This window comes from Alternaria triticimaculans (assembly GCF_023758025.1).
Source record: "Alternaria triticimaculans strain BMP 0046 chromosome Unknown scaffold_1, whole genome shotgun sequence".
NCBI lineage: Eukaryota > Fungi > Ascomycota > Dothideomycetes > Pleosporales > Pleosporaceae > Alternaria > Alternaria triticimaculans.
This window is the reverse complement of record NW_026055958.1, coordinates 389,397-416,893: the sequence shown is the minus strand read 5'-3', so window position 1 is coordinate 416,893 and position 27,497 is coordinate 389,397. Positions and strand designations below refer to the sequence as shown.

The following is a 27,497-nucleotide window of genomic DNA, read 5'->3' as shown; positions in this document are numbered from 1 at the left end:
CGGCTTTCGGCCGTTCCGGCGATATGACGGCGAGCTACCTGGACTCTCAAATGCACTCTGGCGCCATGTACTAGCCGAACAGCTACCGTTACTCGACTTTCTTCTCAGTTTTGCTTCCAGGCGCGTTCACGATACCATTGTCGCATTGCTTTTGGACGATTGACGCACTAATTCCCCTCCACCGCCAGCCCACCCTGCAGCTTCCCATCGTGTGACCAAGCTCAGTCCGTTTGAGACACCCTCATCCTGCGAATCGCGTTGAAGCCACGCTTCTCTCGACTGAGAATTGTCCAGTACGCCTACTTTGCGCTCGAGGACCCTCCAATTGAACCTTCAAGGCCTACGCGAATCGCACACATCTTGAATTATGGCGATCATAAGCTCTGTGACGGGAGCTGTGTCTTCACTACTTAGTCCAGTCACATCGCAGGCCTGGGGACCATTGGTGAATCTATGCAAAAACGGCACTCTTTCGCAATTTCAGAACCTAAAGCATGGCAAGCTGGTGTTGTTTGAGGGCGGCTCGAGCAAGGCTACTGCGGCGTTTGGATCTGATAAAGAAGGACTCCCAATCGCTTTCCTCAACGTGCTCGACGAGAAGTTCTGGGTGCGATTGGCACTGTTTGCAGACATGGTGCGCCCCAAAACACTCATAATTATCCGAAAGAGCTCGCGCTGATAGGTGCCAGGGTTTCGCAGAAAGCTATATGCTGGGAGAATTCACAACTCCAGACCTGACCAAATTCTTTGAGGTAAGCTGCTTCATGGACTGAGCTCGGTGACACGCATTCAGCTTACATTCATAGCTCTTCATCCTGAACCGCAACTACCTCTCCAATGGCTCAACTTTCACCTCTGCCATTTCCTCTGGCCTCGCCGGCTTGGTACGAGGCAGCAACAACCTCAAAAACGCGCGCCTCAACATCTCCGCACATTACGACATCTCCAACGAAATGTTCGCCGCATTCCTCTCCCAAGACATGACCTACTCGTGCCCGATATGGCTACCGAAATCGAACCCGAAATCCGCAAGCGAAAGCCTCTACGACGCGCAAATGCGAAAGCTCGACCGCTTCATCGATAACACACACATCAAGGGGACAGATCACGTTTTGGAGATTGGCACAGGGTGGGGCAGCTTCGCCATGCGTGCTGTACAACGGACAGGCTGCAGGGTCACATCTCTCACCCTCTCGATTGAGCAAAAAGAGCTGGCAGAAGAGCGGATACGAGAAGCTGGCATGTCGGACAAGATCACAGTGCTTCTTTGCGATTACCGGAGTCTGGAGGTGCCAGAAACGGGACCCTTCGACAAGGCCGTCTCAATTGAGATGCTGGAAGCTGTGGGCAAGGAATATCTGGTCACATACTTCAAGTGCATTGACAAGCTTCTCAAGAAGGAGGGCGGTGTAGCATGCTTCCAATGCATAACGATGCCCGATGCGCGCTACGAAGCCTACGCCAAATCCGACGATTTCATCCGCCGATACATTTTCCCCGGTGGCCATCTGCCCGCCGTTTCCGAACTCGTCGCTAGCATACAAACCGCTTCAGGTGGCTCGCTCGTCGTCGACAGCATAGAAAACATTGGGCCTCACTACGCGAAAGCGCTGCGGTTATGGCGAGAAGAGTTCTTGGACAACTGGGAGAGCAAGATCAAGCCGCAGCTTATCAAGGAGAAGGCCAAGGAAGGAATGGACAATGAAGGCGCGGAGATTTTCAAGAGGAAATGGGACTACTACTTCCGTTACTCGGAAGCGGGCTTCTCGACGAAGACGCTGGGTGATGTCATTATTACAGTTGGAAGAGAAGGCGCTATGCAGATGATGGAGGATGTACCATTGTAAATACGGTTCTCGTCATATGCACGGGGGCGAAGGAATGTGATTGCAAATGTTGTTTAATATGGCATATACCCCCCTCTGTGGTATCACTGGGCAGTGTTCTGCCGGGAAACAATTATGGATGTTACCACGATGCTATCGAACGCTCTTCTACCTGCCTCCATACCCATCCTCAAATTCTGGCAATGCCGCCCGGTACTCCATGGCCAGCTGGCTCGAGTCGAAACTCTTGCTCACAGGTCGAACTGCATGCGTAGCAAGGTAATGACCCATACCATCTACATCCTTCACCTGGCCGAAGTTCGCGAACTGAGAATTGTACTCAGCACACGCGCTATCCAGCGGTGACATGTCCAAATTCGGCGGCGATGCAGGCGCATAGTTGGGCTGATATGCTTTGTAGAATGACAAAGGTGCTGGTGTGAGAGTCGGCGATGCGAGCCCGTCGCTGATGATGGACGCAAGACTGGGTGCTGGAGGTTGTTGTTGTGAGTATCTTAATGCGTTCGTGCGCGTTATCGAACCGGCTGGGGTAGAAGTTTGTGGCGTGGTGGAGTGGCGATGAGATGCGTTGCCGATTGAAAGACTTGCTGGCAACGTATTGAACGGAGCAGAGTGTGCGCGCGGCACCAACGGCCTGTTCATCTCCTGTGGTTGTATCGTCGCCGGTGGAGGAGAGGTGCATGGGTGATTGCTGACTTGAAGCGCGGCATCGATGTTTGCTGAGAGCTCCGCGAGGATGTCGTTAGGTGGGGATGTTCCGTTGACTTCGAAGGCTGGAAGTGAAGTATTCGATGCCGTACTAGTTTTATTGATGGCTGGTGATGGCTTGCTTGAAGTAGGCGGTGATTGATATACCCCTTCGGATCCCACAAGATGGAGTTTTTGCGTCTCTCCTTGCGACTTGTCGCATGCTGGTGCCTCGCCATCAGGATTCACCACGTGAAGTCTACTAGACCGTTGCTCTGGCACGGGGGCACTTGAGTTTTGTGGAGGGGTCTTGCGCGGGATCTGATGTCTGAAACTAGTACCGGGCATCGGGGGAGTTGTGAGCATGGGCGCATGTTTCGCTGGAGGCTGGGCTATGCGGGTTCCTGTAGAGACAGGTCGCGACTTTAGACACTGCTGTCCTACTTGATGCATCGCGACTGGATCGATATTTGTGACCGAATGAGAGAACGCGCGTTGGTGCTGGGAAGATGTAGGTATCCGTAGCTTGAGCTGCTTATTACTGGATGCCTGAGCGTGTGGGTTGGCTGCATCCCGAGCGTCTGTAGGACTGGTCCGTCTAATATTTGGAGCACTGACTACGCGGTATCTGGATGCTGAATCTTTTGACGCAAACGTTGTTTGTGGAGACGGCTGCATAGGTTGTACAAGCTTTGGGGTTGTCTGTGCCGTATGCATATTTGACGACTTGACGTTCTGTGACTGCGGTGGACATAGAAAGTCTGGTAACGAGGCGCGCGCAGTTCTCTGAGACCTGGTAACTCCAGAAGCGGAATGCGATTGAGGGTGGATTACGTCCGGTTGCGAAGGGGCCAACGTCTTGAGTGATGGAGGCTCCTGCGCCAGCAATGTTTGGTAGCATTTGCGTTGCTCTTGAACGGGAAGCTTGTTGAGGAAAGCTGTGCGCAAGAAGTTCTCTTCAACGATATTCGGTTGCAAGTGACAGCGGATCGCCTCTACTTGGCTCCTGTAGAGTTGACATAGGAACAAAACACCCTCACGTGGTTCCCAGGCGAGACTGCGAACCTGACAGAAGTGGAGCAGTGTTCTGACGAGATATAGCATGTTCAACGCGTAAAATGTTTTCAACACCCCATCGGCTCGGAGACTCAATAGTACGAGGTTATTCGCAAGGTTCCCGCTGGTCGGTGTCTCATATGAGCCTGCGCACGATTAGCATAATGCCAGAACGGGCTCAGGTTTGACTGACCAGATGGTACTAGAGTCACTTCTATTATCGCTGGATTTGTACATCCGGTATCCAAGAAGCTAGGTCCGGTTTGTACTAGTACTTTCGAGGGAGACAAAGGACTCAGGCCCTCTGGCAGTTGTATACTTTCACTGTCAGCCTGTCATCTATGAGGGGGGTAAATATCACCTACCGCCGGTCCCCATCTAGTTTCTTCTTGATCCGATTGCAGTCTTTGTCGTCGTACGCAATGAAGATATTCCGTACCTCACACCTATGTCCTAAGCAAAGTAAAGCAAGCTCACCCATGACAGCATAAGTGAACTTCTTGCTTTCAAATAGTCGACGGACATGACTTGCTGCCGCCAGCATATTTGATTGACATGGTGCTTGCATCTCGTTCTTTTGCCTGGGCTTTCGTCTTTCATGCCCAGCAACATCATGATAACCCATGTTGACGGTTATGTTGCGCGTTCGAATCAAGAGGGGTGAAAGTAACACCAGGAAATCGATATGTGGTCGCACGAGTAGATGTGAGAGTGGATGGCCGTCAGCAGGTGTACGAAGCTGCACAAAGAGAACTATGGAGTGGTTGAGTAAGACTTTTGTCAGGTGTAAGGGTCGACGATATCTATTCGCAGCTCCACCATTTCGGCGCACGGATGGAAAGTCTTTCTATAAGCAACAGCGGTGACACAAGCCTGGACGGCTCTGCTGATCCCGTATTCGAGAATTCCCGTGACCGATGCTGATGGAGTGTGGTCTCATTGGCTGGATTTGAAAGACGGCTGACAACATCTTCCGCAAAGGCTGAGCCAGCAGTGGGCCCAACAAGGGAGCGGTTAGCATTTGACAGATTGAAGGTGGATATGCTCAATGGCGGATCTTTGGCGCTCCGAAGGTACGAAAGGACGTCATACTATTTTCATCTCTGTTGTCGTGTTTAGGGTATTCTCGATTGAGGCTGAGTGGGTTATATTTAGCATCGGGTAGGTGGGCCAATCGTAATGCCCAACGGATGCGGGTCGCCCGACGGGTACGAGAGAACTTGAAACTAATGTTCGGCGCATAGGATCTTATTTCGGAGTATTTCAAGCCTGTTCTTCGCATCGCATGCCATTGTTAGAGTCGCGCACCCGGAAAAAGCATAGCAGTAGTCGTATAAAAGGCGGGGATATCATGGAAGCACTGCGATAGTATAGAACTTGTCGAACAGAGAATGGTAGGAGATTGTTGTTATTTTCGCTTTGTTGATAATCCACTAGCATTGAAATGAGTGTCGTATCTATGCGCATTATGTCCTTTGTTGGTATTCGAGGCGGTAAAGAAGGACGCCGAGCTTGAAACGCTGCAAATGTAGTGAACGCCGTTCGTGCAAAGGAAGAAGCTGCATCGCTTCTTTTGATGGTCATTCCTAACGTGCTTAGACGCCGCCACCTATAGTCTACAGTCAGCGCAATGTACGTTTTCTAATCGTGGGTTTCGGGGCAAAATTTCAATGCAATTGACAAATCGTACCTGACCTGTCGACCGTGACGGTGTAGTCTCCATCAACTCGGGCTCTCTGCCTGTCGGCAAGTGTCTTTGACTTGACAGCAAAGTAGCCGCTGCCGAGCGAAGCCAGAGTGAACAAAGTCATGTTGCGAGGACTGCAATCCAGAGTCAGCATCAGCTAGCTCGCTAGGTACAAGCTGAAGCTAGACAGCTCTCAATCAGCGGTCAACTTACGTGAGAAGTCTGGAGAGTTGAGACATGGTGTTGTATCTGGGATGTGTTCAGCTAGACGTGAATGTTGAAATGGGTGTACAATGTCAGCTTTCCCCAGAAGGCGGAGAAGTGGTAGAGACAGCGGAGAGGCTTCCGGAACAGTCGTGTGATGTATTTCCCCTCTCGAGGGTGACGCAGCTAAAGCTTCCCCAGATCGGGCTGCCGAATCCCTGCCCGTGCGTGCGATGACCTCCGCAGCGGTAGCCAATGCACGCTCTTCGCCGCCGATCTGCCACCGCCCGGCAGAAAAAGTTCGAGTTCCACAGCTGCAATTCCGCGCCGCGCGACTGCCCACCGCTTACACCAACACGCGCATCCCACCATGCCTCTCCCCAAGCGACAGACGATACCCGTAAAAGGCGCCAAGGCCAGCGCGCCTAAGGGTAGGTGGCTACTCACGCGATAGCTGAGCGGTGCGCTAAAACTTATGTAGACGACTCGCGATTCGCAAATTTCGAAACCGACCCAAAATTCAGACTCCCCTCGAAGAAGCACACCAAGACCAAGCTTGACCCGCGATTCTCGCGATTAAAAAGCGATCCCGACTTCTACAACAAGGCCACAGTCGACAAATATGGCCGTAAGGTGGACAAGAAGGCTGGCAAAAAGGCCATTGACCGGTTATACGACGCCGATAGCGACGACAAAGACGACGAAGACGAAGATGAAGCCGACGATGAGCCCGAGCTAGCACGTCCGGCTGACAAGAAGCGAGACAAGGCGGTCAAGAAGGAGATGCAGAGGGTGGAGCAACAAGGCTTCGACCCTATTCGAGACGGTGGACTAGAGTCTTCATCGGACGAAAGCTCGAGCGACGAAGAGGATGAGGCTGAGCTGGAGGAGCAGACCGAGCTTGCCGGTGACGACAACGAAGTCCCGACGGGCGACATCTCGGCACGTCTGGCTGCCGTGAACATGGACTGGGATAACATACGGGCCACCGACATCATGGCCGTAGCAAACTCCTTCGTCCCGGCTGATGGACGCATTCTCAACGTCGTCATATACCCTAGCGAGTTCGGCATGGAGCGCCTACAACGAGAAGAAATCGAAGGACCCCCTCGTGAGATCTTCGCTTCAACGTCCAACAAGGACAAGAACAACATCAGCGCGCTCGACGACGACTGCGACGCTTCTGGGGTGGATGACGAGGAACAAAACGGGGAAGAGTTACAAGGAGATGAGACTGGCGAAGAGTTCGACTCCACCAAGTTGCGAGCTTACCAGCTTGACCGGTTACGCTACTACTATGCCGTCATCACATGCTCTTCCGCGAACGTCGCGAAGTCCATTTACGACAACCTTGATGGCCGCGAGTACCTGACGAGCGCAAACTTCTTCGACCTGCGATTTGTCCCCGACGGCACAACCTTCGATCAAGATCCCCATGACGAATGCGCAAAGCTGCCGGACGGTTACAAGCCTAATGAGTTCTCTACGGATGCGCTCACACACTCAAAGGTCAAGCTGACCTGGGATGCCGATGATGCGACACGGAAGGAGGTACAAAAGCGTGCTTTCTCACGCAAGGAGATTGACGAGAACGAACTGCAAGCATATTTGGGCTCTGACCAGTCGTCGTCCGAGGATGAAGAAGAAGCAGCGAAGATGGATAAAGCCGCAAGTCTCAGAGCGGCCCTGGGACTGGAGGCACCCGGCAAATCTTCGAAAACGAAGAAGAAGTCGTCTGCGAAACGCGATCGCGACTTTCCAAAGCCGGATAGCGAGATGCAGATCACCTTCACGGGAGGCCTTTCTAGCGGAGCTGGCAACGGTGACGTGTTCGAAAATGACATCCCACTGCAAGAGACTACAATGGAGAGGTACGTTCGAAAGGAGAAAGAAAGGAAGGCGAAACGTAAAGAGAGGTGGGAAGCCAAGAAGGCTGGACGCGATCCCGACGCACCAGTCGAGCAGGAGGCTGATGCGCCAGCGGCTGCGGACGACGACGATCCGTTCAACGATCCTTTCTTTGCTTCTGATCCTGAAGAAGCTGCGAAAGCCTCCAAGCCCAAGTCGAAGAAGTCTGAGAAGGCCAAGAAGAAGGCGGAGCAAGAGGAAAAGGATCAGGCTGCGGCAGCTGAGCGAGCGAACCTGGAACTACTTATGGCAGATGAAGACGATTCAAAGCTGCGTCACTTCGACATGAACGAGATCGTCAAGTCGGAGAAGGCTAAGAAGAAGGGCAAGAAAGCGAAGAAGAACGCTCCCATCGTAGAGGACAACTTCCAGATCGACACCACCGATCCCCGTTTCGCCAAGCTATACCAGAGCCATGAGTTTGCCATCGATCCCACAAACCCGAGGTTCAAGGAGACATCTGCTATGAAGGCGCTGCTAGAAGAGGGCCGCAAGAAGCGAAAGCAAGGCAATGAGGACGATGAGCCAGATCAACAACGAGGGACGAAGAAATCTAAGCAGGATGCTGCAGACGGCGAGGACGACATCAAGAAGCTGGCTGCCCGTGTAAAGGCGAAAAGTAAACAAAAGTGAAGTAGGTTCTATAAATAGAATGTGATACCCAGCGAACGGCCTATACTAGCCATCCTATGCAGGATCTGCGCTCGATACGTGGAGTTTTTGTTGTCCCAGGGTGTCTCAGGTTGCGTTCAACGCGAGCTTCGGTGATAGCTCCTTCCTTCCCTACTACCTATGCTTGCTTCGGGATGACACGCGAAGCCGGCAAACTAGTGGCCCCGGTTCACCTCGACCACATCGGCGCCTCTCTCACACTCTCAACGCTTTCTCCTCACCTTCCTAACGCCCTCCCATCTTCGCATACATCTATCACTAGCATTTTTCGAGGGGTCTCGCAATGCCCTGTTTGGGCAATTCACACAACCTTGTACCATTGCGGTCGCAGCTCTCAGATCACTGCCAGTCCAGCTGTAAACTTCCGGTTAGTGCATGGCACCTCCATGGGTCACATTCGATAGTATTGCGACCTGGGATGGAGATTGTGCCAATGGAGCAGAGCCAGACATTGCTGGCGTCGGTGTAAGTACTCCACATCATCCTTTCTAGCCTCAAGCTGACAATACTGCAGGTCGTCTTGTCTTTTGTCATTGCAAGCTTCATGACCACGTTCGCGTCCATCCTCGCTATGCTTCTCGATCAAGCCTTCGATACGAAAGGTCACTTCACGCCTCGAGCGCCGCTCACATACATTCGTGAGCGCTTCTTGGAGAACGAGTGGAAGAGGCACTACGCGTGGCGTCCATTTCTTGACCCACTCATCATCGGGTTCGGTGATCAACAACTCATTACGGGCTATGCTGTACTTCTGAGCGGATGGATCAAAGTACGCTCGGTTTCCCATCGAGATGTCTCATGCTGACAGAACACAATCAGGTGGCTCAAGGCTCTTTCCGAGTGCAAGGTTCCCACTTCGTTCTTATCCTCTACGTGTGCGCGCTATCATCCTCCTCTCACCTCGCAGCCCTGATCACGCTCCGCAAATACTTCCGCAAGTACAAGCTCATTGCGAAGATCCGCCTCACACTCGTCGTATTCTTCGCTGTTTTCCTACTCACTTCCATGATTGCTGCGATTGCCATGCCGCCGATCCTCGTCGAAGGCGATGATGGCACATCTATGGTACGAAGTCGTGTACAGAGGCTTTCATTCCTGGTCCCTCTATTCCTCATTCTTGTCGGCTTCTCAACAGCATTGGTGTGCATCCTGTATGACCCAGAAGGCAGAGGACTCGAATCACCGTCATCGTCGTCTTCGGAGAGGTCATTACAGGCCCTTGTACGTCGATTTACAGACCCGACACAAAAGCAGAAGGGCTTCTCGCTTCGAGCGCTTTCCCCAGCGCGGCTTGGCCTACAACTCATATATTATCTCTTCCTAAATCCAGCGATCACGTTTGTAGTTCAGATCCTACTCGCCATATTGTCCGCCATCTTGGTGCTTACGCAGAAGTTTGCGAAACCAGAGGATCCGGATAAGTTTTGCGGACTGCAAGACGACGAGGAGAATGTCTGGGGGTTCGGCCAGACGTTGAGCGTTGTCATGCTTCTGCTACCGGCTATCACAGCTCTGCAAACGTACCTCGAAGCACGACAGGATATCAAGAAGGGCTTTACCAGGACACACGACTGATTCTGTGACACGGCAACTAAGCGAAGTTCTTTTTAAAGACTGGCCTCAAGGTGGAATCGTCGTTCAATCGTGGAATATTAATACATCATTATTCACAACTTTGCTGCCTTTTCATCCTTCTCCCGAAGAAACCTCACCGCAAACTCAATAGCAGCCTCATACCCAAACACCCCCAATCCACAGATAACCGCCTCGGCCTTGTCACTCAGATAGCTATGATGTCTAAACGCCTCCCTCCTATGCACATTACTGATATGTATCTCAACAAACGGTATCTCGACACCAGCCAACGCATCTCGTAATGCGACACTCGTATGTGTGAAAGCGCCTGGATTTATGACGATGAAATCGACATTGCCGCGTGCCTCATGTATGCGATCGACAAGAACGCCTTCGTGGTTGGATTGAATGTGAGCGAAGTTTGTAGATTGCGCGGTGCATTGGGTGCGCGCGGAGTCGATTACGTCGGAGAGGGATGTGGAGCCGTAGATTGTGGGTTCGCGCGTGCCGAGGAGGTTGAGGTTGGGGCCGTTTATTAGGAGGATGGATTTGGTCATTTTGAGCTGTTTGGGCGGGAGATATGTGCTAGGGAGATGATTGTTGACCCCAAGAGACTTGATGATCCCGGTCGTGGAGACTGTCGAGATGCACTGGTGTTATGCGTCTATGGCAACGACGGGAAGGTCCACGGGTGTGTCTGTCGCGTCGCGTGGGTAGGCCCACCTTGACATGTTTCATTCCGAGGTTCCGATGGCTGTCGGAACGTAGGGAAGGGGAAAAGTCCTTACCCCCACCCCTAACGATCGGCCTTCTTGCCCTCAGTTGCGAGCATGACGTCCCACTTCCCTACATACAGCTACCAGTTCGCTCTCCGCTTCTAGCCGGTACGGTTCCAGACGGAGGTCTTGGGACGCGATTCGTTATGGCGCGTGTCGGTCGCTATGGCGTTTCTTCTTAGCCAAACATCTACCTGACATGTACACAATACCCGCGATCAACATGATGGAGATATCGAGAGAAGAGCTAGATGAGATCTATGCGTTTGCCGTGCAGCTAGGCCGGCAGGCGGGCAAGATGCTCATGGATGCTGCGCAACTGCGGATAGAGGGTGGGAATGCGACGGGACATGATGAACATGTTCAGAAGGAGAATGCTGTTGATCTGGTTACCGAGACGGATGAAGATGTTGAAGCGTTTATCAAGAAGGCGATAGCTGACAAGTACCCTCAGCACAAGTATGTCCCTGGCTTTAAACCTGGCTAGCTGCACACGTTAACATGCAGTAGGTTCGTCGGAGAAGAATCCTACAGCAAAGGCTCATCCCGCGACTACCTGATCGACAACTCCCCAACATGGTGTGTCGACCCACTCGACGGAACCGTAAACTACATCCACCTCTTCCCCATGTTCTGTGTCAGCATCGCCTTCATCTACAAGTCTAAACCGCTCATTGGCGTCATATACGCGCCGTTTACAAACCAATTCTTCTCTTCCTGCGCTGGCCGCGGCGCCTTCTTCAACGAAACGCAACGCCTCCCACTCGTCCGCAACCCAATACCACCTATGCCGGAGAAAGCGCCTAGCGGCTGCGTCTTCTCATGTGAATGGGGCAAAGATAGACGGGATACGCCTGATGGCAATATGCATCGCAAGATTGAGAGCTTTGTCAATATGGCAGCCGAGATTGGAGGAAGGCAGGGAAGAGGAGGAATGGTACATGGTGTGAGAAGTTTAGGGAGTGCGACACTCGATCTGGCATATGTTGCGATGGGTTCGTTTGACATTTGGTGGGAAGGAGGCTGTTGGGAATGGGATGTCGCGGCGGGCATTGCTATATTACAAGAAGCTGGAGGTTTAGTGACCACAGCAAATCCACCAGAGGACTGGGCTGGCGCGCCTATAGAGGAAGTGAGGTTGGGAAGCCGGTTATATTTGGCTATCAGGTAAGCCGGTATTGCAGTAAACCAGAGCGAGGCGTATGCTAATGTTTCGTTACAGACCTGCGGGACCATCACCCACGGAGACAGGTCGACAGAGTCAAGAGAGGACAGTCCGCGAGGTATGGCGGCGGGTACGCAACCTAGACTACTCGCGGCCCGGAGCTTAGCGACTTGCAATTCTACCTTTTCCAAGTTGACTCACGATTTGCATATTCACTCGCGCCTTGCATGTCATGTGTGTATGTCCAATTCCATTAACATCTACAGCCTTGCTTCGTTCAATTTTCTGGCGATCGCCTCCTGCACCTGCACCACCGGCAGATCCGCTACGGCCTTCCCTGTCCAATACCGGTCTTGTTCCAGACCCTGATATATCAGTGCCTCTGTCCCTAGCACGATCTGCCAATCGTTTTGTTTTCCCACCTCCGCAATCTCCGTCCATGTCGTGGGGTGGTAGCACATCTCCAACAAAGCTCCCTTATGCGACTTCGCAAGGAAGCATTCGAGGACTTGCCGCGCCTCGATTTCGGCAGGTGTGACTGGCGTGAAATTCGGTACGCAGGCTACGATCGCACCGACACCTTCGAGGCTTTGCGCTTGTGAGACGGAGGAGACGTGGACGAGGGAGTCGCCGTAGCCGCGGGCTGTGCACTCTTCGATTACGGCTGCGACTTCTGTGGGATCTCTGTTGACCTAGAGGGATACTGTTAGCACGATCGTCCGTCTATGCAGAACGCTTCGGTCCGGTTACTCACAAGATATATGGCACTGGCCTTCATCCACTTCCTCAGCGCATACACGGCGCTTCTCGCTGCGCCGCCTCCACCGATCACTAACGCAGGTCTGTTCTCAAACTTCGCTGAATCCACATTGTATGCAAATGCATCTCTTATCCCTATGACGTCGGTGTTGGTGCCCATGTATAACCGGTTCCCTGACGCATCTTGTTGAATGAAGAGTGTGTTGACTGCGCCAACATCCCTTCCCTCTTCTGTGAGGCCGTCCAGGTGTTTTAGTATGGCGACTTTGTGCGGCATTGTGACTGAAGCGCCTGCACTTTTGTTAGTCATGTACCAATATGGTTGCTTGATGTATTGCGCATACCGTAGAATTGAGGATGCTTGATCAATTGCAGAAACAGACTCATGTCCCTTGACTCCAAAGGGTATTGAGCCCAGTTCAACCCAAGGTTGTCGTACACGGTCTTGTGTAGTAAAGGCGACATTGAATGGGCGATCGGGTGACCAAAGAGGTAGCCATGGCGCTCGGTTTGCGAGACTTCTGGTATGCTGGTTTCGGTAGACATGGTGGATGTGAATGTCGTGTGCTTATGAGACGAGGATGAAGTTTGGGGAGGTTTGCCGTTCTGGTGACGCCTGATGCTCTTCCAGATATTGGAACTTTAGAAAGCGGGTATTCGGGGTAGAAGTCGAGCGCTCCATGATTACGTCCAACGCATGCGCCAATACCCCAGATTCAACGCGTTGGGGACCGGAAAAAGTCATGTCGCGCGTGAAGGAGACGCGAGTCAAGCGCGTGCAGGCTATGCGACGGTCCGGTGTGCGACTGACAGCTGCGTCCTTCTTCCAATCAGCGAAGATGCCCCGGCCACTAAACCTCGCGTGTAAATGCGTTTCCGGGCCCTGCACCATCACCAACCCTGTGGGTAATTCCTTCACTTCCCAACTAGGCATGACCGGCGCGAAAATCCAGGTCCCTAGGAACGGTCTGGGGTCGGCGAGAGCATGGTTCCTCTCCGCAATCGCACAATGTTCAATTCTTCCTGGGGGTGCTTAGCGATTCTTCCGGGCCAAGCTCAGCATCAACCTTTCTGCGACCTGGACGGCCAATGAGCACATGCGCAACTGCTTGACACCTTCATAGCTCATCTCCATGGGGTTTGTGGCGTTTTCTCCACATACTCCGCAAAACAGCACGTTGCCGGGTTCCTCTCGGTCGGGATATATAGGTGTAGGCCGATCTTCGTCCATTGAAGTACTCCTCATCTCGCTCAAGCTACGCCTACCTGTCTGGCTAGCAACCTCCATCGGTGCCATCTGAGTCCATCACTTTGGATTTCCCAAGGCACATCGGATCACTACACCAACATGGGTCTCCTTACCATCGTCGAAGATCGACCAACACCAAAGGCGGTTTACAACTGGAGAGTCTACACAGCAGCATGCATTGCATCATGGGCAGCATGCATGATCGGCTACGACAGTGCCTTCATTGGCACGACTTTGGCCCTGCCATCTTTCGTTGAGGAATTCCGTTTCGCGGAGATGGACCCCGCCGAGTTGAATCTGACGAAGGCCAACATCGTCTCGGTGTACCAAGCTGGTGCATTCTTCGGAGCTTTTGGAGCGTACGCGTCCAGTCACTACATTGGCAGGAGGAAGTCGCTCATTCTCTGGGTACTCATTGTGAGTCACCGAGTACTTTACAGATATACTGGGGCAGATGCTGACATACACAGTTCATTTTGGGTGCTGGCATGATGCTGGGTGCCAATGGCGACCGAGGTCTCGGTTTGATCATTGGTGGTCGTGTACTAGCAGGTCTCGGTGTTGGTGGATGCAGCAACATGGTTCCTATCTACATCTCCGAATTATCACCACCAGCTGTGCGCGGACGACTGGTCGGTATCTACGAGCTTGGCTGGCAAATGGGAGGTCTCGTTGGATTGTAAGTCATGCAACCTGGATTCCGTTCGAGAGTAACACGTACTAACACACCCATAGCTGGATCAACTACGGCCTTCAGGAGACGATGGAACCTTCCCACAAGCAATGGATCATTCCGTTCGCTGTGCAACTCATTCCCGCCGGCTGCCTCTTGCTTGGCGCCTTCTGGATGCCGGAATCACCTCGATGGTGCCTGACCAAGGGAAAGCGCGAACAAGCACTGAAGGATCTATGCTGGATCCGTAACCTTCCCCAAGACCACACATATATCATGGAGGAGCTCGATGCCATAGATGCTCAGGTCGAACATGATAGGATCACCGTCGGACCTGGATTCTGGAAGCCGTTCCTTGCGCTTAAACAACGCAAGGTGCAATACCGCATCTTCCTCGGTGGCATGCTGTTCCTTTGGCAGAACGGATCCGGTATCAACGCAATCAACTACTACTCTCCGACTGTCTTCAAGAGTCTCGGCGTCACGGAAGGCTTCCTTACCACTGGTATCTTCGGTGTCGTCAAGTGCGTTCTGACCTTTGTCTGGCTTATCTGGCTCATCGACCGCCTCGGTCGCACTAAGCTCCTCATGTTCGGCGCTCTTGGTAAGTTTTCAATCCATCAACAGGATACGAAACATACACTAACTACTCAACCAGGTGGATCTTTGTGCATGTGGTACATTGCTGCCTACATCAAGATCGCCGATCCAACGAACAACAAGAATGCTTCGGGCGAACTCTCCTCCGGCGGTATCAGCGCCGTCTTCTTCTTCTACCTCTGGACCGCCTTCTACACCCCTTCATGGAACGGTACCCCATGGGTCATCAACTCCGAGATGTACAGCCAGCAGACGCGCTCCCTGGGTCAGGCATTCGCCGCGGCAAACAACTGGTTCTGGAACTTCATCATCTCTCGTTTCACACCCCAGATGTTTGCCTCCATGGGCTACGGAGTATACATGTTCTTCGCATGCCTCATGCTGCTCTCTATACCCTTTGTTTTCTTCCTGATACCCGAGACAAAGGGAGTCCCGCTTGAGCGCATGGACGAGCTTTTCACCATCAAGCCCGCTTTTAAGGCACATGGTATCCTTGTAGACAGGATGAAGGAGAATGAGGAAGTAAACTTGACGATCAGGGATGAGAAGGCAAGGGCAGATGAGCATACTGAGATGGCTTGAGTGTTATGTAGTAACACGCACTCGCAGTCGTGTGCAAATGAACGTATCATGATCAATGAGCATCGCATGAGAATTCTTCGAATCTCCGCCTTTATGACTAGATTCTTCGTGATGTGCACTGTTCAGGGCATTCCAGGAACAGAAGACGGTTACAATAGCGATTCCTGGTTGCCTGCATGGGCACTCGAGTTGCAGCACTGGATTAGGGGCCAGTCTGTTGGCAAGTCTCCAGTGCAGCCGAGGTAGACTTATCACTAAGGTCATTGGAGTATTTTTTGAGATAGCCAAAGACAATGTGAACGCGAACCGCGAGTCCAACCAGCGACCCCAATGACGTCATAGCCCCTACAGCATAGAGGGCGGTTTGCTTCACACGTGTCGGCTATGTCGGCTCGAAACCGCTAATCATTACCGGCGGGAAGAAGGCTTTCTCCACGTGCCTTCGACCCCGAGCACGCGGTCGCGCAGAAGAGTGAGCGCCTCTAGCTTAGCTGTCAGATCGGTGCTGACTCTGCTTTCGCGCTGGCCGTTGATGATGCATTACTGCAGGTGCTTAAATTACACAGCCGGACAGTTTCGCACGCCCGGGTCACTAGAAGTGTCGGATCTTTCTTATTGACAGAGTGGTCGTACAGACGTCAACCAACCGATGATATCCATGGATACTTGCGAAAAACCACCGGCGTCCAAAACTGCCCGCTGCGCTTCTACGGCCTTATGCAGCAATAACGTCTAGCTGCTGGTACGAGACTGTGGATTATCACAGCGTGTGGCTCACTAGAACGTTTAGAAAGCTGTCATAGAATACCTCTCATGTGTTTTCCCATAGCGCGCCTTGGCTTGGAGATGCAAGAGTGATACGGCCCATTTTTCGATCGGGAACCGATGACCGAAGTGGCGCGGTGCACCTGGCCACGGGTGTGAGCTCTTTTCCGCCCGGCTAGCGCCGAACCCCCATCCGCACCACCAAGATGTCACCAGGCTGGGCTTGCCTACTGCTTGCCACGGCACATCGCGGTTGCGTAAGGAGTGTGTTTCATTTTCCAACATTACTCCGGGATGGCGAGCGACAAGCGCTCGTCGAGCGTGATTGGACAAGGAAGGTTCAATGCGTATGTGCATGGTAGGAAACGGTCGTGCAGGATGCGTTGATCAGGATATCGGTGGGTTATGAATGGCCTTGAATGTACGCCAGCTGCTTATAGATGTCTTATCAGCTTCACAAGTATGACTGCTAGCCTCTCAGTATTCATACTGTAGTTTTACCTTCACAATACCATACTGCATATTACATACGCCTCCATTTCTATCCTCCATCCTCCATCTTCTATCTTGTATCTTCTATCAGCATCATGCCGTGCCGCCCAGGTATCTCCTCCATGTCGCTAGGCCGATGCTACGCTGGCCACAGCCTCGAACACAAACTCTCCATGGCGGCGAAACACGGACTAGAGGGCATCGAGCTCTTCTACGAGGACCTAGTCGATCACGCCGGGTCCGACAAGCCATCCGACCTGCTTGCAGGCGCTGCCTCAGTCTACGATCTTTGCTCTTCCCTTGGCCTGGAGGTCATATGTTTGCAGCCTTTCATGCACTACGAGGGTCTTTTGGACAGGAAGCGACACGCTGAGCGAATCGAAGAGATGAAGCTTTGGATGCAACTAGCGCATGTCCTCCGAACAGACATAGTCCAAGTCCCTTCGTCGTTTCTACCACCCAACCAGACATCCTCCGATACAGACCTCATCGTCAGCGACCTTCAAGAGATCGCGGACCTTGGGCTGCAACAGACACCAATCATCCGATTCGCATACGAGAGCCTGAGCTGGGGAACACACGTTGACAAATGGGAAGTATGCTGGGATATCGTGCAACGGGTCGATCGAACAAACTTTGGCATCTGCCTGGACAGCTTCAACATCCTGGGCAGAATATATGCGGACCCTACTGCTGAATCTGGAAAGGTCGTAGGAGCTGATCAGGCAGTTCGCGACTCGATACAACGACTGATTGCCCAGATCAAACCTCACAAAGAGAAAATATTCTTCATCCAGATCGTCGATGCCGAGCGTCTCGCACGACCGTTGCTTCCCGGTCATCCCTTCTACAACGCCGAACAGCCAGCTCGCATGTCTTGGAGCAGAAACTGCAGGCTGTTCTATGGCGAGACTAGTCGTGGGGCGTACTTGCCCGTGAAAGATGTCACACGTGCCATCATCAAGGACATTGGATTCGAGGGCTGGGTCAGCATGGAGTTGTTCAATCGAGTCATGAACAGAGAGGATAAGGGGGTCGTTGAAGAACTGGCACAGCGCGCTGCGACCGCGTGGCATGCAATGTGCCATGATTTGCAGCTTGGCACGGGTGCAGTGTATGATACATTGGTGTCTATGGAAAGACCTCGAAACGAAGTAAGCAATGTGGGACAAGCCGAGTATGCGCGGCTATGAGGTGGAAGCTCATGTGGTTTTCTTGTTCAATTTCCTGTGCTTCTTATCGTTTGACAGTCTATATGTAGAAGATACCCAACAATCGAGCATCGTTCCTGAATGCGACGCCCAGAACGATGGAAGCATACGTGTTGACTCTGCTGTTCTGAACTTCTCCAATAGCTGGGTATTGCCTATTCTCTGAAGTGAAGAGCCTGCAGTCGGGCTCACCCAGCATCGTAGAAAGTGTTGAGCGGGAATTGAGGAGATTCCTCGCTGTTATCTACGCCTAGGTTCGACGCAGTAGGCATGAAACGGCCAGTATCAGCCGCCAATAGATCGGCCATGCTTACTTCCGATGAAAATCCGAGGTTCTCCATAAACTGCGGTTGGTTTTGTAATTTCTTGGCACCATGCTTTGAAGCGAAGTCGTCGAGGAAACTTCCCAAATCACCCGAGACTAAAGCATTATAAGGATCATGGGGGTCGAAGATCGGGCCGGCCATTCCAAAATCGAATAGGTTGGGTTCAAATGGTTGCAGACTGTGACCTGCATGACTAACGTTCATATCTGGATGGACCATAGTAGACTGGTTGGGCGGTTGCTGGTACCGATCGGTGAACGGACCGCTATGTTGTGAGACGAGAGACTGCGGAGAGGTCTGAACGGTTCCAGAATCCTCCGAAGACGCGTCTCTTAAAGTGACCGATATCGATCGCAAACCCGATGATGCCCTGTCCGAAGTCTCTTGTGATGAATGGCCAAGAGCAGCAAATAACTCGTGAATTCGACTATGTGTCGGTTGATCCAGAGCCAGACTATTAGTGCTTCTCTTGATACTTTGTAATAAGCAGGTGATGACAGCTGGCATTCTTGTGACCCCAAGCTGCTGTTGTAGAATGTTTAACATGTCCAAGATCTGCTGAAGCCATGCCTGAGATGGAACGAGAGTAAAAGCAGTGACGAGATAAGTGAATCGGAGCAGCAATGCAGGTGGGGTCGGTGGTGTAGAAGGTGGATCTTTCCGAATATAATCGAGTTTTGGTGGTAACGCAGACTTCCACATCTCAAGTCGGCCAATCATTTCATGTAGAAAGTTTGGCGCTGTCCGCTCCATGGACGTACATCGGAGAATGTCAACCAGTTCCATAAGAGCGTTGAAAGTGCTCAAAGCGAGTGTCGGAGAGTTTGACAGACGTGATGGACCAAGATTGAGATGCCCACTCCATGGCTGCCATTCTTCCATGCCATCTTCCTCTATCTTGCCCATCCACGAAAGATCGGCCCTGTCGAGGTACGGGCGCCGTTTGAGATGTAAGGCCAAGAGACTGTCAAGCACAAAACAACTCGAGATAACATGCTTGAGCCGAAGTGTAATAGCATCTGGCGATTCTGCAAGCATGAGGGCTAGTCGTAAAGCACCGCCGACAAGATGCCAGGCAGCATCGAATAGTTTCCCGTGAATGTTGAATAATGCTAGGTTGAGAAGGGCCTTGACGTGACCAAGTTCGAATTTGCCTAGCTCATTGGGGATAAGTTGCCTCGCGATGTCGTAAAGTCTTCCGGACGGCCATGGATGATAGCTATCTCCTGCGAGACTCGCGTCATCATGCGTAGAGCCGACTGCAAATACACTCCACATTTCTGCATAACTTCCCGAGTTGGGCATATCGCTTGACAGAGCCAAACCTTGTTCCGCATAGGAATACGATAGCTTGAGGATCTCAAGCTTGTCCGCAATGGGCAGCCAGCATTGTGTATACGTGCAGTATATCTCGATCAACCTCCAGCAGTCTGTCGGCAGGGGGGTAAGGGAAGAAGATCCTGTGGATTGTTGCAGACGCGGAGAATGAAGGTCCGGTAATGGAGGTGGGCGCATAGCCTGCGGCATGTAGTTCGTGTCACTTTGCCATGATATCTGCATAAGTCAGCACTCATCAAGATAGTCACGTAGGGCTAGTACCGAATGCTGAGACTGAGCTTTTGGTGTCATCTGGAGAAGCGTGGCATCTTCAGTGTCCACCTCACTGTCTTCGTCTGAACTTGGCGGCCTGTCCTCGCTTGCTCCTATCTGCTCTCCAGACAATGCTTTGGTAACATCTCGACAGAATCTGCTCTTGGTCCAGCTCTTGTGTAAACGATTCGAGTCCTTAGTACCCCTCGCTAGCAAGACCGTGTTTTCCTGGGCCAGTTGATCGTGTACTGAAGTCTCAATCTCAGTGTGCTGTTGGAAAATGAAGGCCAGTGTCATTTCAAGACTGCGTATGTAGCCGGGCTGGAGCCCTCGCTTCTTCGGGTTTGACGTGTATGTACACGTGCGCTTGGCATCCAGACAGGGAGAGCAGCTGGGCTGGTTCGCGTCACATTTCTCGCGGGCATTGCGACACTGATCGCAAGCTCTTGATACCCGAAACCGTTTTACCGGTATGTCTTGTGTGGCCTGGCGGCGTTTCTCCTGGGTATGCAAAGACATGGGTTCGGCAGCGATCGTTCGCCGTCGCACAAAGAACACGAAAGCGCCTCATAGAGCCTTGCCGAAAGAGCAGATTGGTGATTACCCAGATATGGGGTGGTCGAGCATCTTGCTAAAGAAGCCATCGAGCTTACCTAGTGAGGCACTGGAGAAAGCCGGGGAAGCGTCTGCGCACCAGGATAAAGTTTTATCCCCATGGAAAAGCGGGGCTCGCCGCTATCACGTGTTTCGCTAAGGCACTCGTCGTTGCCAACTGCAGCACCATGTTCTGCTCCATGCTGTTGACACTTTGGACTACCTTTTCTAAATTCCAAGTCCCGTAAACAATGGCGTCCATGACGGTTGGTGCGAAGCGTTCATTTGCGGCAATGAACAAGGAAACCGGAGCGATGGACGGGCGAGCTTCGCTGCCAACACCATCTCCGCCGGCGTCCAAACAGCGAAGTCTACCGAATTCGGCAAGGTCAACACCAGCACCCACACAGTACGAATGCCGAAGAATGTTTGACTCCCGGGCGTCTATCGTGCTCATTGGCATGCATGGCACAGGCAAAGCAACATTGGCAATGATGGCTTCAGTAGCCTGCCAGCGAAGGGTCATCGACATGGAGAGTGTCTTCCACACTGCAACAGGCTTCTCGACCGCTGCATATCGCAAACAGTTTGGATCTTCGAACCGTAGCCTCCGGCAGGAGGAGATTCTACGCGACACATTACAAAACCACAGCAGAGGCGCCATTATCGTCTGCAACGGAGGATTTCCGCTGGATAGCAGTAGCCAAGCTCTACTGCATGAATTTTCGGCATCGCACCCAGTGATACACATTACACGAGACGTGCGCAGTGTACGCGAATACTTAGACACGGACGAATCCAAAGTTCGAGAGTTGCTTGCTCTCAGTACTCCGGTTTTCCGGCGATGCTCCAACTACGAGTTCTACAACATATCCGAAACGAACGCAGCTCACCTCTCGGTTGCACCTGCACACCAGCCGTCCGTGCCAGCATTCCTGACGCTAAAACGAGCGGAAAGAACTTTCTTCAAGTTTTTGGCACTTATCCTATCTCCCACGAATACCCGCAGAAAGATCAAGAGTGACGCGCCCACGCTCGACCCTGGTCACTTCCCATTATCGTATGTCGATTTGGAGCTTAGGAATTACACATGCGCCGTTCAGGTTGAACTATCAGATCTTACGCCTGAAGAAGTCGACATTGAAGAGCTGGAATTTGGCTGTGACGCATTCGAGATAGTCGTTGAACCCGCACAGCTTACAGCGGATCACGCGGAGAACATAAGCAAGAGTATATTCAGAGTGCGAAGGAGTACCGTGACCCCGATAATGTTTCACACGATGCCTCTTTCAGCACATTCAGGCCGTTCCACAACGTCCTACCTGGCAAATTTGTGGTACGGTCTGCGAATGGCACCTGAGTTCGCCACTGTGGATCTTACCATGGACGAGGAGCTGATCCGCGCAATCGTTGCGTCGAGGGGCTCGACCAAGATAATCGGCCACCTTCACGCAGCCATGGACTGGTACGATGTATTCTGGCTCGAGAAATACGATACAGCAATGCGATTGGGCTGCAGCCTGGTACGCTTTACCCGGCCAGCGAACTTCATGGACGATAACGCCGCCATTCAATCATTCCGCAACACTATATACGCCAAGTCACCGAGAATACCCATAATATGTTATAACACCGGACGCGCTGGCCGGCGTTCTGCTTGCTTCAACCAGGTTCTGACCCCTGTGATACCAGAAAAGCTACGAAAGAGCGCAGATTTTGAGACCAGAGCACAAAGAAACCCAGAAACGTCATGGCTTACTGTGACAGAAGCTACGCATATTCTATATGCTTCGTTTACATATGACCCTATGGAGTTTTACATCATCGGTGCCGCCGCGGGATACAGTCTTAGCCCTGCTATGCACAATGCGGCATATCGAGCGTGTGGTATGCCTCACCACTTTGACCGCCTCCAAACTGCGACACTGGACGAAAACATACGGGAGTTGATACGACGGCCAAACTTTGGCGGCACTGCAGTCAGCCAGCCATTTAAAGTGGATGCGGTTGCTCTCTCTCACGCGCTAAGTCGCCACGCGCGAGCGATTGGAGCAGTCAACACGCTTCTGCCAATTCGCCATCTCAACGAGGACGGCAGCATTCCCGATGCGGACGGGGTTGAGCTTTACCAGGAACGCAACCAGTCCGGGCCTGTCAAAGCACTCTTTGGCGACAATACAGATTGGATAGGCATTCGATCTTGTATACGACGAGGTCTGTCTCCTGCCAACGCTGTTCGGCCAACGACCACCTCTAGCCTGGTCATCGGGTCAGGAGGTATGGCTAGGGCGGCGATCTATGCCATGCTACAGCTTGGCATCAAGAACATCGTAATCTTCAACCGAACAATCAAGAACGCACAGAAGCTAGTCAGCTACTTCTCTGCACTAGCTGCAAGCCCATCCGCAGCCAAGCTCTTCCCATCGTTCGTCCAGGGTTCTCAACCCACTTTTCGCATACTCGAGTCGAGGGACGACCCCTGGCCAAAAGATCTCCGCGCACCGACAGTCATTGTATCATGTATACCTACGCATCCTGTAGGGGATGAACCATCGCCTGACTTTACGCTGCCCACTCAATGGATGCAGTCTCCTTCTGGAGGTGTAGTGATAGAACTAGCTTACCGAACGCTCAATACGCCACTGACAAGACAAGTTCGCGAAGAAGCGTCAGCATCATGGATCTGCTTGGATGGCCTTGATCTGTTGCCTGAACAAGGTTTCGCTCAATTCGAACTTTTCACGGGCAAGAGAGCTCCGCGCAGGATTATGCGCGAAGAAGTGTTGAAATGCTGGACCGACGAACAAGGACACTCGAATCCTAACATGGTCCGCACGCGGCTTGAAGCAATGGATGAGCAAGAGCCTTGAAGGCAGTCTAGTATGGTAGACGATTCGCGTTCGCTCTACTACGTCAAGCGCACACTTCACGATTAGGGTAACATCTCGTTAAGAGTTTGGTCTTCAGCACATCATAGCTTTATTGGTCAAGCTACCCAGACTGGCTTTTTCTCGGTACATACATAAGAGTCGCATGTTGAATGCAGCGATCAAGGAAACGACAGCACAAAGCCAGACCTCACATCCACCTCAAGTCCCACTCGAGATCCCCAGGATCCAGCCTCAACAACCCACCTAGAGCTATCCCCAATCAACCACAGAAAACCTTGATAGTATTGAAGCTCTCGATATCCACACAGATCTCTCCAGAACCGACCTGCCGTTCGCGACCATCGCAGTTCTCGGATTCGTAAATGAAGACTGCATTGAGCAGGACAAGTCAGCTCTCATGCCTTCGCATTCAAACCATTGAGAGACGATGATACATACCACGGCAACCACCAGCTATACCATTGACATCCATGGATTGCCCGGGCAAATGGTAACAGCCGGCATCGGGGTTCGTGTATCGGGTTCCGCTCTGGTTGGACAGGCACTGGGAGCGGCTGGGGAACGAGGTGAAGGTGACGGCTGCGTCTACAAGGGCTGCTTCGGTAGCCGCTACGACTGCGGATGATACGTCTTTCTTGACGAGTGCGGCGGCAGTGGTAACGTAGGGGAAGAGCAGGGGAATGGCGAGAAGGAGGGTGGAGAGCATGGATGAGGTGGTGGCAGGCATGTTTGCTTGAGAGGGATTTAGATGAAGTTCTAAACAAAGCGATGGATGTTTGTCTTGGAAGATCTGGTCGTTCAAGATGCTGTCTGCTTTGCTTCTAGAGATGGGTGGAAGGCGGTGATATTTATACATCCTCATTAACAGATTTGCTCTTCCCCTGCTTGCCTCGATGTCATACCACATCAACACACATCCACGAAGCAGCACCGATTGTACCAAAGACGGTGCATTCTGTGTACACTGGTCGTACGCTGACGAATGGCGTGAGGTTTTCCCATCCGCATCACCTCCACCACGAGAGCGTTGCACAGCAACTCGGTGTATTTTCAAGTCTATTGATCGCGCTGAAAGCACAAAGACCTCAGCTCAGCTAACACGAAGACAAAACTTCATTGAAGTGTGGGGTAGAGGGGTGTATTCCTATGGTGTGATCCGGCTTACTTTGTATGCCCGTTATTTCCATGGCGTGACCCGGCTTACTTTTCGTGCCTGTATCTCATTCTCATTGGACCTGGACCGACTAACCAACTCGGCATATATTGAACAACGATATTGAATCTGGGTTGATGTGAATATGGCCATGAGAAGGAGGCGGTGAATCACGTTCCAATAGCTACGCCGCTGCGCGGGCTCAGCTATACGCTTGGTAGGGCAAACCCAAATGCTTCACCGACGCTTACATGTATACTGCTGAACAAGGTAAAATATATTGGTAAAAGTGACAGCATCAAGCCGCCCTCAATAGATCGAACAAGGAATAATCTACATAGGAAGATGAGGTACCGAAAAACGGTCATCGGTCTATCGATCTACGCTTCGCAAAAGGCAAGCCATGTATCGCTTAGAAGTTCATCAAATCTATTGCATGTTAGCTGAGGCACAATTATACACCGCTGAGAAAGGAGTGACATACCTCGTCCAAACAGCGCCCTCTTGGTCCAGTCCATAGCGAGTAAACACCTTGTCCTGAGGCTCACACTCTGTGCAAAGTAGACGCCTCTCCACAGGTAGACGGCCAGCAGACCACCGCTCAAGCCGTAGCCGTTGTAGTCGAAGATGGCTGCGTTACCGATGTATGCCAAGCTGCCCAGATGCTTGTACTCGAAAGCCTTGTACACCGCATCGTCCAGGTCACCATAGTCAACGTTATTGAGTGCCATACCGGGGGCTGCCTGGGCGATCTTGTTGAACTTGCGACCGAGGTATTCACCCTGCTGGTTAGCGCGCTGGGCTGTGGCGGGTAGGGATGTGAGCTTCGAGTCGATCTGGAAGAGCAGCTCTCTAAGCTCGCCAAAGTCCAGAGTGCCAGACTTGTCTTTGTCGTACTGTTCGAACAGCTTGTCTAGGCGGCGAAGATGGTTCGCTGCTTGTGGGAAGCGCTGCTTGACGCGTTTGGCGATGCCGCGCCAGTCCGAGTACGAGATCTGTAGCTTCTCGGGGTCCTTGCCCTTCTCCCAGGCAGTCGTGCGTAGAAAGTTGACGATGTGATCAGAGACGTTGTTTTGGACGGTTGCGCAGTCACCGATAGCGTAAACATCACCGAGAGGTGATCCGTTCAAACGAAGATGTGTGTCGGTTTCCAGAGCGTGCTTGTTGTTCTGTCCGTCGAGTTTGGCGGCGAGACGCTTGCAAAGATCGGTCTGCGCAACACCAGTTGACCATAGACAGAAACCCATGGGGATCTCCTTGGTAACCACTTTGCCGTTTTCGTCCTTTTGCGAGAAGAGGATCTTGTCCGATTGGACTTCTTTGACGCGCGAGTTTGTGAGGATGTCGACCGAGTCGTGGGCGAAACGTTGCTCAGCGTACTGAGATAGAGCCTCTTCGTAGGTGTTCAGGATGTGGCTCCGGGACTGAATAACGTGGACGGAGATTTCGTTGCGTAGAAGCTTGGGGTAGAGCTTGCAGAGATCCTCATTCAGCATGTCGAAGAGCTCGGCCGCGAACTCTACGCCAGTAGGTCCACCACCGCAAACCACGAACGACAGAAGTCTTCGCCTCTCTTCGTCAGACGTTGTCGGTAGGCACGCGAACTCGAGGTTCTTGACGACCTGGTTACGGATGATCCTGGCATCGCTGATATCCTTGAGGAAATGGCAGTGTTCGAGACCTTTGACACCATGCGAGTTTGTAACGGATCCGACTCCGACGACGAGCTTATCGTAGGGGACATAAAACCGTTGCTCCTGGCCCTTGGCATCTACAGCTGAACATTCGATGAGCTTCTCAGAGAATTCCACGTCCTCAGCCTTTGCTTTGAGAAAGTGCCCGCGTACTCTCCTAACAATCTTTCGCACTGGTTCGACGAGGGACCGGAGCTCCAGCGTTCCGACGGTAGCGGAAGGCAGCATCGGCGTGAAAAGGAAGGTGTTGGACGGCGAAATAACGACAACGTGGTAGTCATCCTGGTTCAGCTGCTTCAGGAGGGCCACGCTGCCCCAGCCAGTACCCAGTATGACCAATTTTGGCTTGTGCTTGAGCTTCTTATTCTCGGGCGTTTCATCGTCGTCAACGAAGTGGTCGGCGATAGGCAGGTTCTTTGGCCCTCCTCTCCTCGGACTGAGCGCGAGTTCGGACACGGGGATATCGGTCGCGATAGGGTCCTCGTTGTATGTGTAGGCGTCGTAGACGAAGAAGGCGATGACCAAGACACCGCTAACGGCGACGAAAGAGCCGAGCATGGCTGCTGTTCGGTACGCATAGCGGGCAAGACGTGATCGCGGAGCTTGGAGAGGTTTCGTCGAGACGGTTCGTATCGCGGTCGTGGTGGGGGTTTGCCTGCTTAATTGTGAGGTCTGTAGGACGGCGCGTCTCGCAGCGGATGCTGGGCTTCCATTGCTGAAGGATGTGCGGAATTGTGTGTTGGTCGCTCGCGGTAACCGTCTGCAGAGAATTGAGGCCCTGGACGTGGCATTGTACCCGCGCGACAGCGACGCGGCCTGTCGTGGGAGCATGGCGGGAATTTGGAGCTCGCACGGAGCACGTGGAACCGGGAGAGGAAGCCGGCGATGAGATGAAATGGAGGTAGGCGCCTACGCGAGGGATGCCAGCAATTGACGGTTCAATTGCAAAATTAGAGATGAGAAGGCATAGGTAGACAGAACAAGCGAATGTAGTATGCAAATGCCACGGCGGCGTGGGAGCAGGGATAGGCGTCTCAGAGCGCGGAAATGTCAATCGGGGTTCTGCGTTACGTCACCATGGCAGATCGGAGCTTCGCGGGCCATCCTTGCATGGCTCCACCACCAACCAAGCTTCCACTGGCCCCGTCTGCCGCGTGCTTGTAACGTCCGCTGTACCTGTCAGAACTGTGTTTCCATGTCTACTGCAATGATGGGAAATGTAACATAGCCTGCAAACAACGCGTATACATCTTTAAACCTCACTGTGAGCCCTTCATGTCTACCAGTGTACTGAAGTTGGTCTTCACCAAGCATGCATCCCGCCCGGGCAGACTTCGTGTT

The 27,497-nt window shown here is 52.4% G+C and overlaps 11 protein-coding genes across 11 annotated transcripts; 7 read left to right on the top strand and 4 right to left on the bottom strand.

Moving 5' to 3' along the window:
• Nucleotides 1-367: 367 nt before the first annotated feature.
• On the top strand, nt 368-1,847 carry J4E78_000140 (uncharacterized protein; the record flags this gene model as incomplete). The annotated part of the gene is made up of 3 exons (XM_049360806.1): nt 368-634; nt 690-752; nt 807-1,847. The coding sequence occupies 3 exons, from the start codon at nt 368-370 to the stop codon at nt 1,845-1,847; spliced, it is 1,371 nt and encodes a 456-aa protein (XP_049226089.1).
• A 4,004-nt stretch (nt 1,848-5,851) lies between these two features.
• Nucleotides 5,852-8,022, top strand: J4E78_000139 (uncharacterized protein; the record flags this gene model as incomplete). The annotated part of the gene is made up of 2 exons (XM_049360805.1): nt 5,852-5,912; nt 5,963-8,022. 2 exons carry the CDS (start codon nt 5,852-5,854, stop codon nt 8,020-8,022), a joined length of 2,121 nt encoding a protein of 706 aa, XP_049226088.1.
• Nucleotides 8,023-8,436: 414 nt separating this feature from the next.
• On the top strand, nt 8,437-9,636 carry J4E78_000138 (uncharacterized protein; the record flags this gene model as incomplete). Its single annotated transcript, XM_049360804.1, has 3 exons — nt 8,437-8,526; nt 8,576-8,830; nt 8,881-9,636. The coding sequence occupies 3 exons, from the start codon at nt 8,437-8,439 to the stop codon at nt 9,634-9,636; spliced, it is 1,101 nt and encodes a 366-aa protein (XP_049226087.1).
• Nucleotides 9,637-10,635: 999 nt separating this feature from the next.
• Nucleotides 10,636-11,743, top strand: J4E78_000137 (uncharacterized protein; the record flags this gene model as incomplete). The annotated part of the gene is made up of 3 exons (XM_049360803.1): nt 10,636-10,871; nt 10,923-11,579; nt 11,635-11,743. 3 exons carry the CDS (start codon nt 10,636-10,638, stop codon nt 11,741-11,743), a joined length of 1,002 nt encoding a protein of 333 aa, XP_049226086.1.
• A 94-nt stretch (nt 11,744-11,837) lies between these two features.
• On the bottom strand, nt 11,838-12,882 carry QA3 (Quinate dehydrogenase; the record flags this gene model as incomplete). The annotated part of the gene is made up of 3 exons (XM_049360802.1): nt 11,838-12,269; nt 12,332-12,627; nt 12,681-12,882. The coding sequence occupies 3 exons, from the start codon at nt 12,880-12,882 to the stop codon at nt 11,838-11,840; spliced, it is 930 nt and encodes a 309-aa protein (XP_049226085.1).
• Nucleotides 12,883-13,684: 802 nt separating this feature from the next.
• Nucleotides 13,685-15,440, top strand: J4E78_000135 (uncharacterized protein; the record flags this gene model as incomplete). The annotated part of the gene is made up of 4 exons (XM_049360801.1): nt 13,685-14,002; nt 14,056-14,264; nt 14,321-14,862; nt 14,917-15,440. The coding sequence occupies 4 exons, from the start codon at nt 13,685-13,687 to the stop codon at nt 15,438-15,440; spliced, it is 1,593 nt and encodes a 530-aa protein (XP_049226084.1).
• A 1,352-nt stretch (nt 15,441-16,792) lies between these two features.
• On the top strand, nt 16,793-17,890 carry J4E78_000134 (uncharacterized protein; the record flags this gene model as incomplete). Its single annotated transcript, XM_049360800.1, has 1 exon — nt 16,793-17,890. One exon carries the CDS (start codon nt 16,793-16,795, stop codon nt 17,888-17,890), a length of 1,098 nt encoding a protein of 365 aa, XP_049226083.1.
• Nucleotides 17,891-18,096: 206 nt separating this feature from the next.
• On the bottom strand, nt 18,097-19,272 carry J4E78_000133 (uncharacterized protein; the record flags this gene model as incomplete). The annotated part of the gene is made up of 1 exon (XM_049360799.1): nt 18,097-19,272. The coding sequence occupies one exon, from the start codon at nt 19,270-19,272 to the stop codon at nt 18,097-18,099; it is 1,176 nt and encodes a 391-aa protein (XP_049226082.1).
• Nucleotides 19,273-20,711: 1,439 nt separating this feature from the next.
• Nucleotides 20,712-23,288, top strand: J4E78_000132 (uncharacterized protein; the record flags this gene model as incomplete). The annotated part of the gene is made up of 1 exon (XM_049360798.1): nt 20,712-23,288. One exon carries the CDS (start codon nt 20,712-20,714, stop codon nt 23,286-23,288), a length of 2,577 nt encoding a protein of 858 aa, XP_049226081.1.
• Nucleotides 23,289-23,568: 280 nt separating this feature from the next.
• J4E78_000131 (uncharacterized protein) lies at nt 23,569-24,036 on the bottom strand (the record flags this gene model as incomplete). The annotated part of the gene is made up of 2 exons (XM_049360797.1): nt 23,569-23,678; nt 23,748-24,036. 2 exons carry the CDS (start codon nt 24,034-24,036, stop codon nt 23,569-23,571), a joined length of 399 nt encoding a protein of 132 aa, XP_049226080.1.
• Nucleotides 24,037-24,874: 838 nt separating this feature from the next.
• Nucleotides 24,875-26,987, bottom strand: J4E78_000130 (uncharacterized protein; the record flags this gene model as incomplete). The annotated part of the gene is made up of 2 exons (XM_049360796.1): nt 24,875-24,891; nt 24,947-26,987. The coding sequence occupies 2 exons, from the start codon at nt 26,985-26,987 to the stop codon at nt 24,875-24,877; spliced, it is 2,058 nt and encodes a 685-aa protein (XP_049226079.1).
• Between the last annotated feature and the right edge of the window lie 510 nt (nt 26,988-27,497).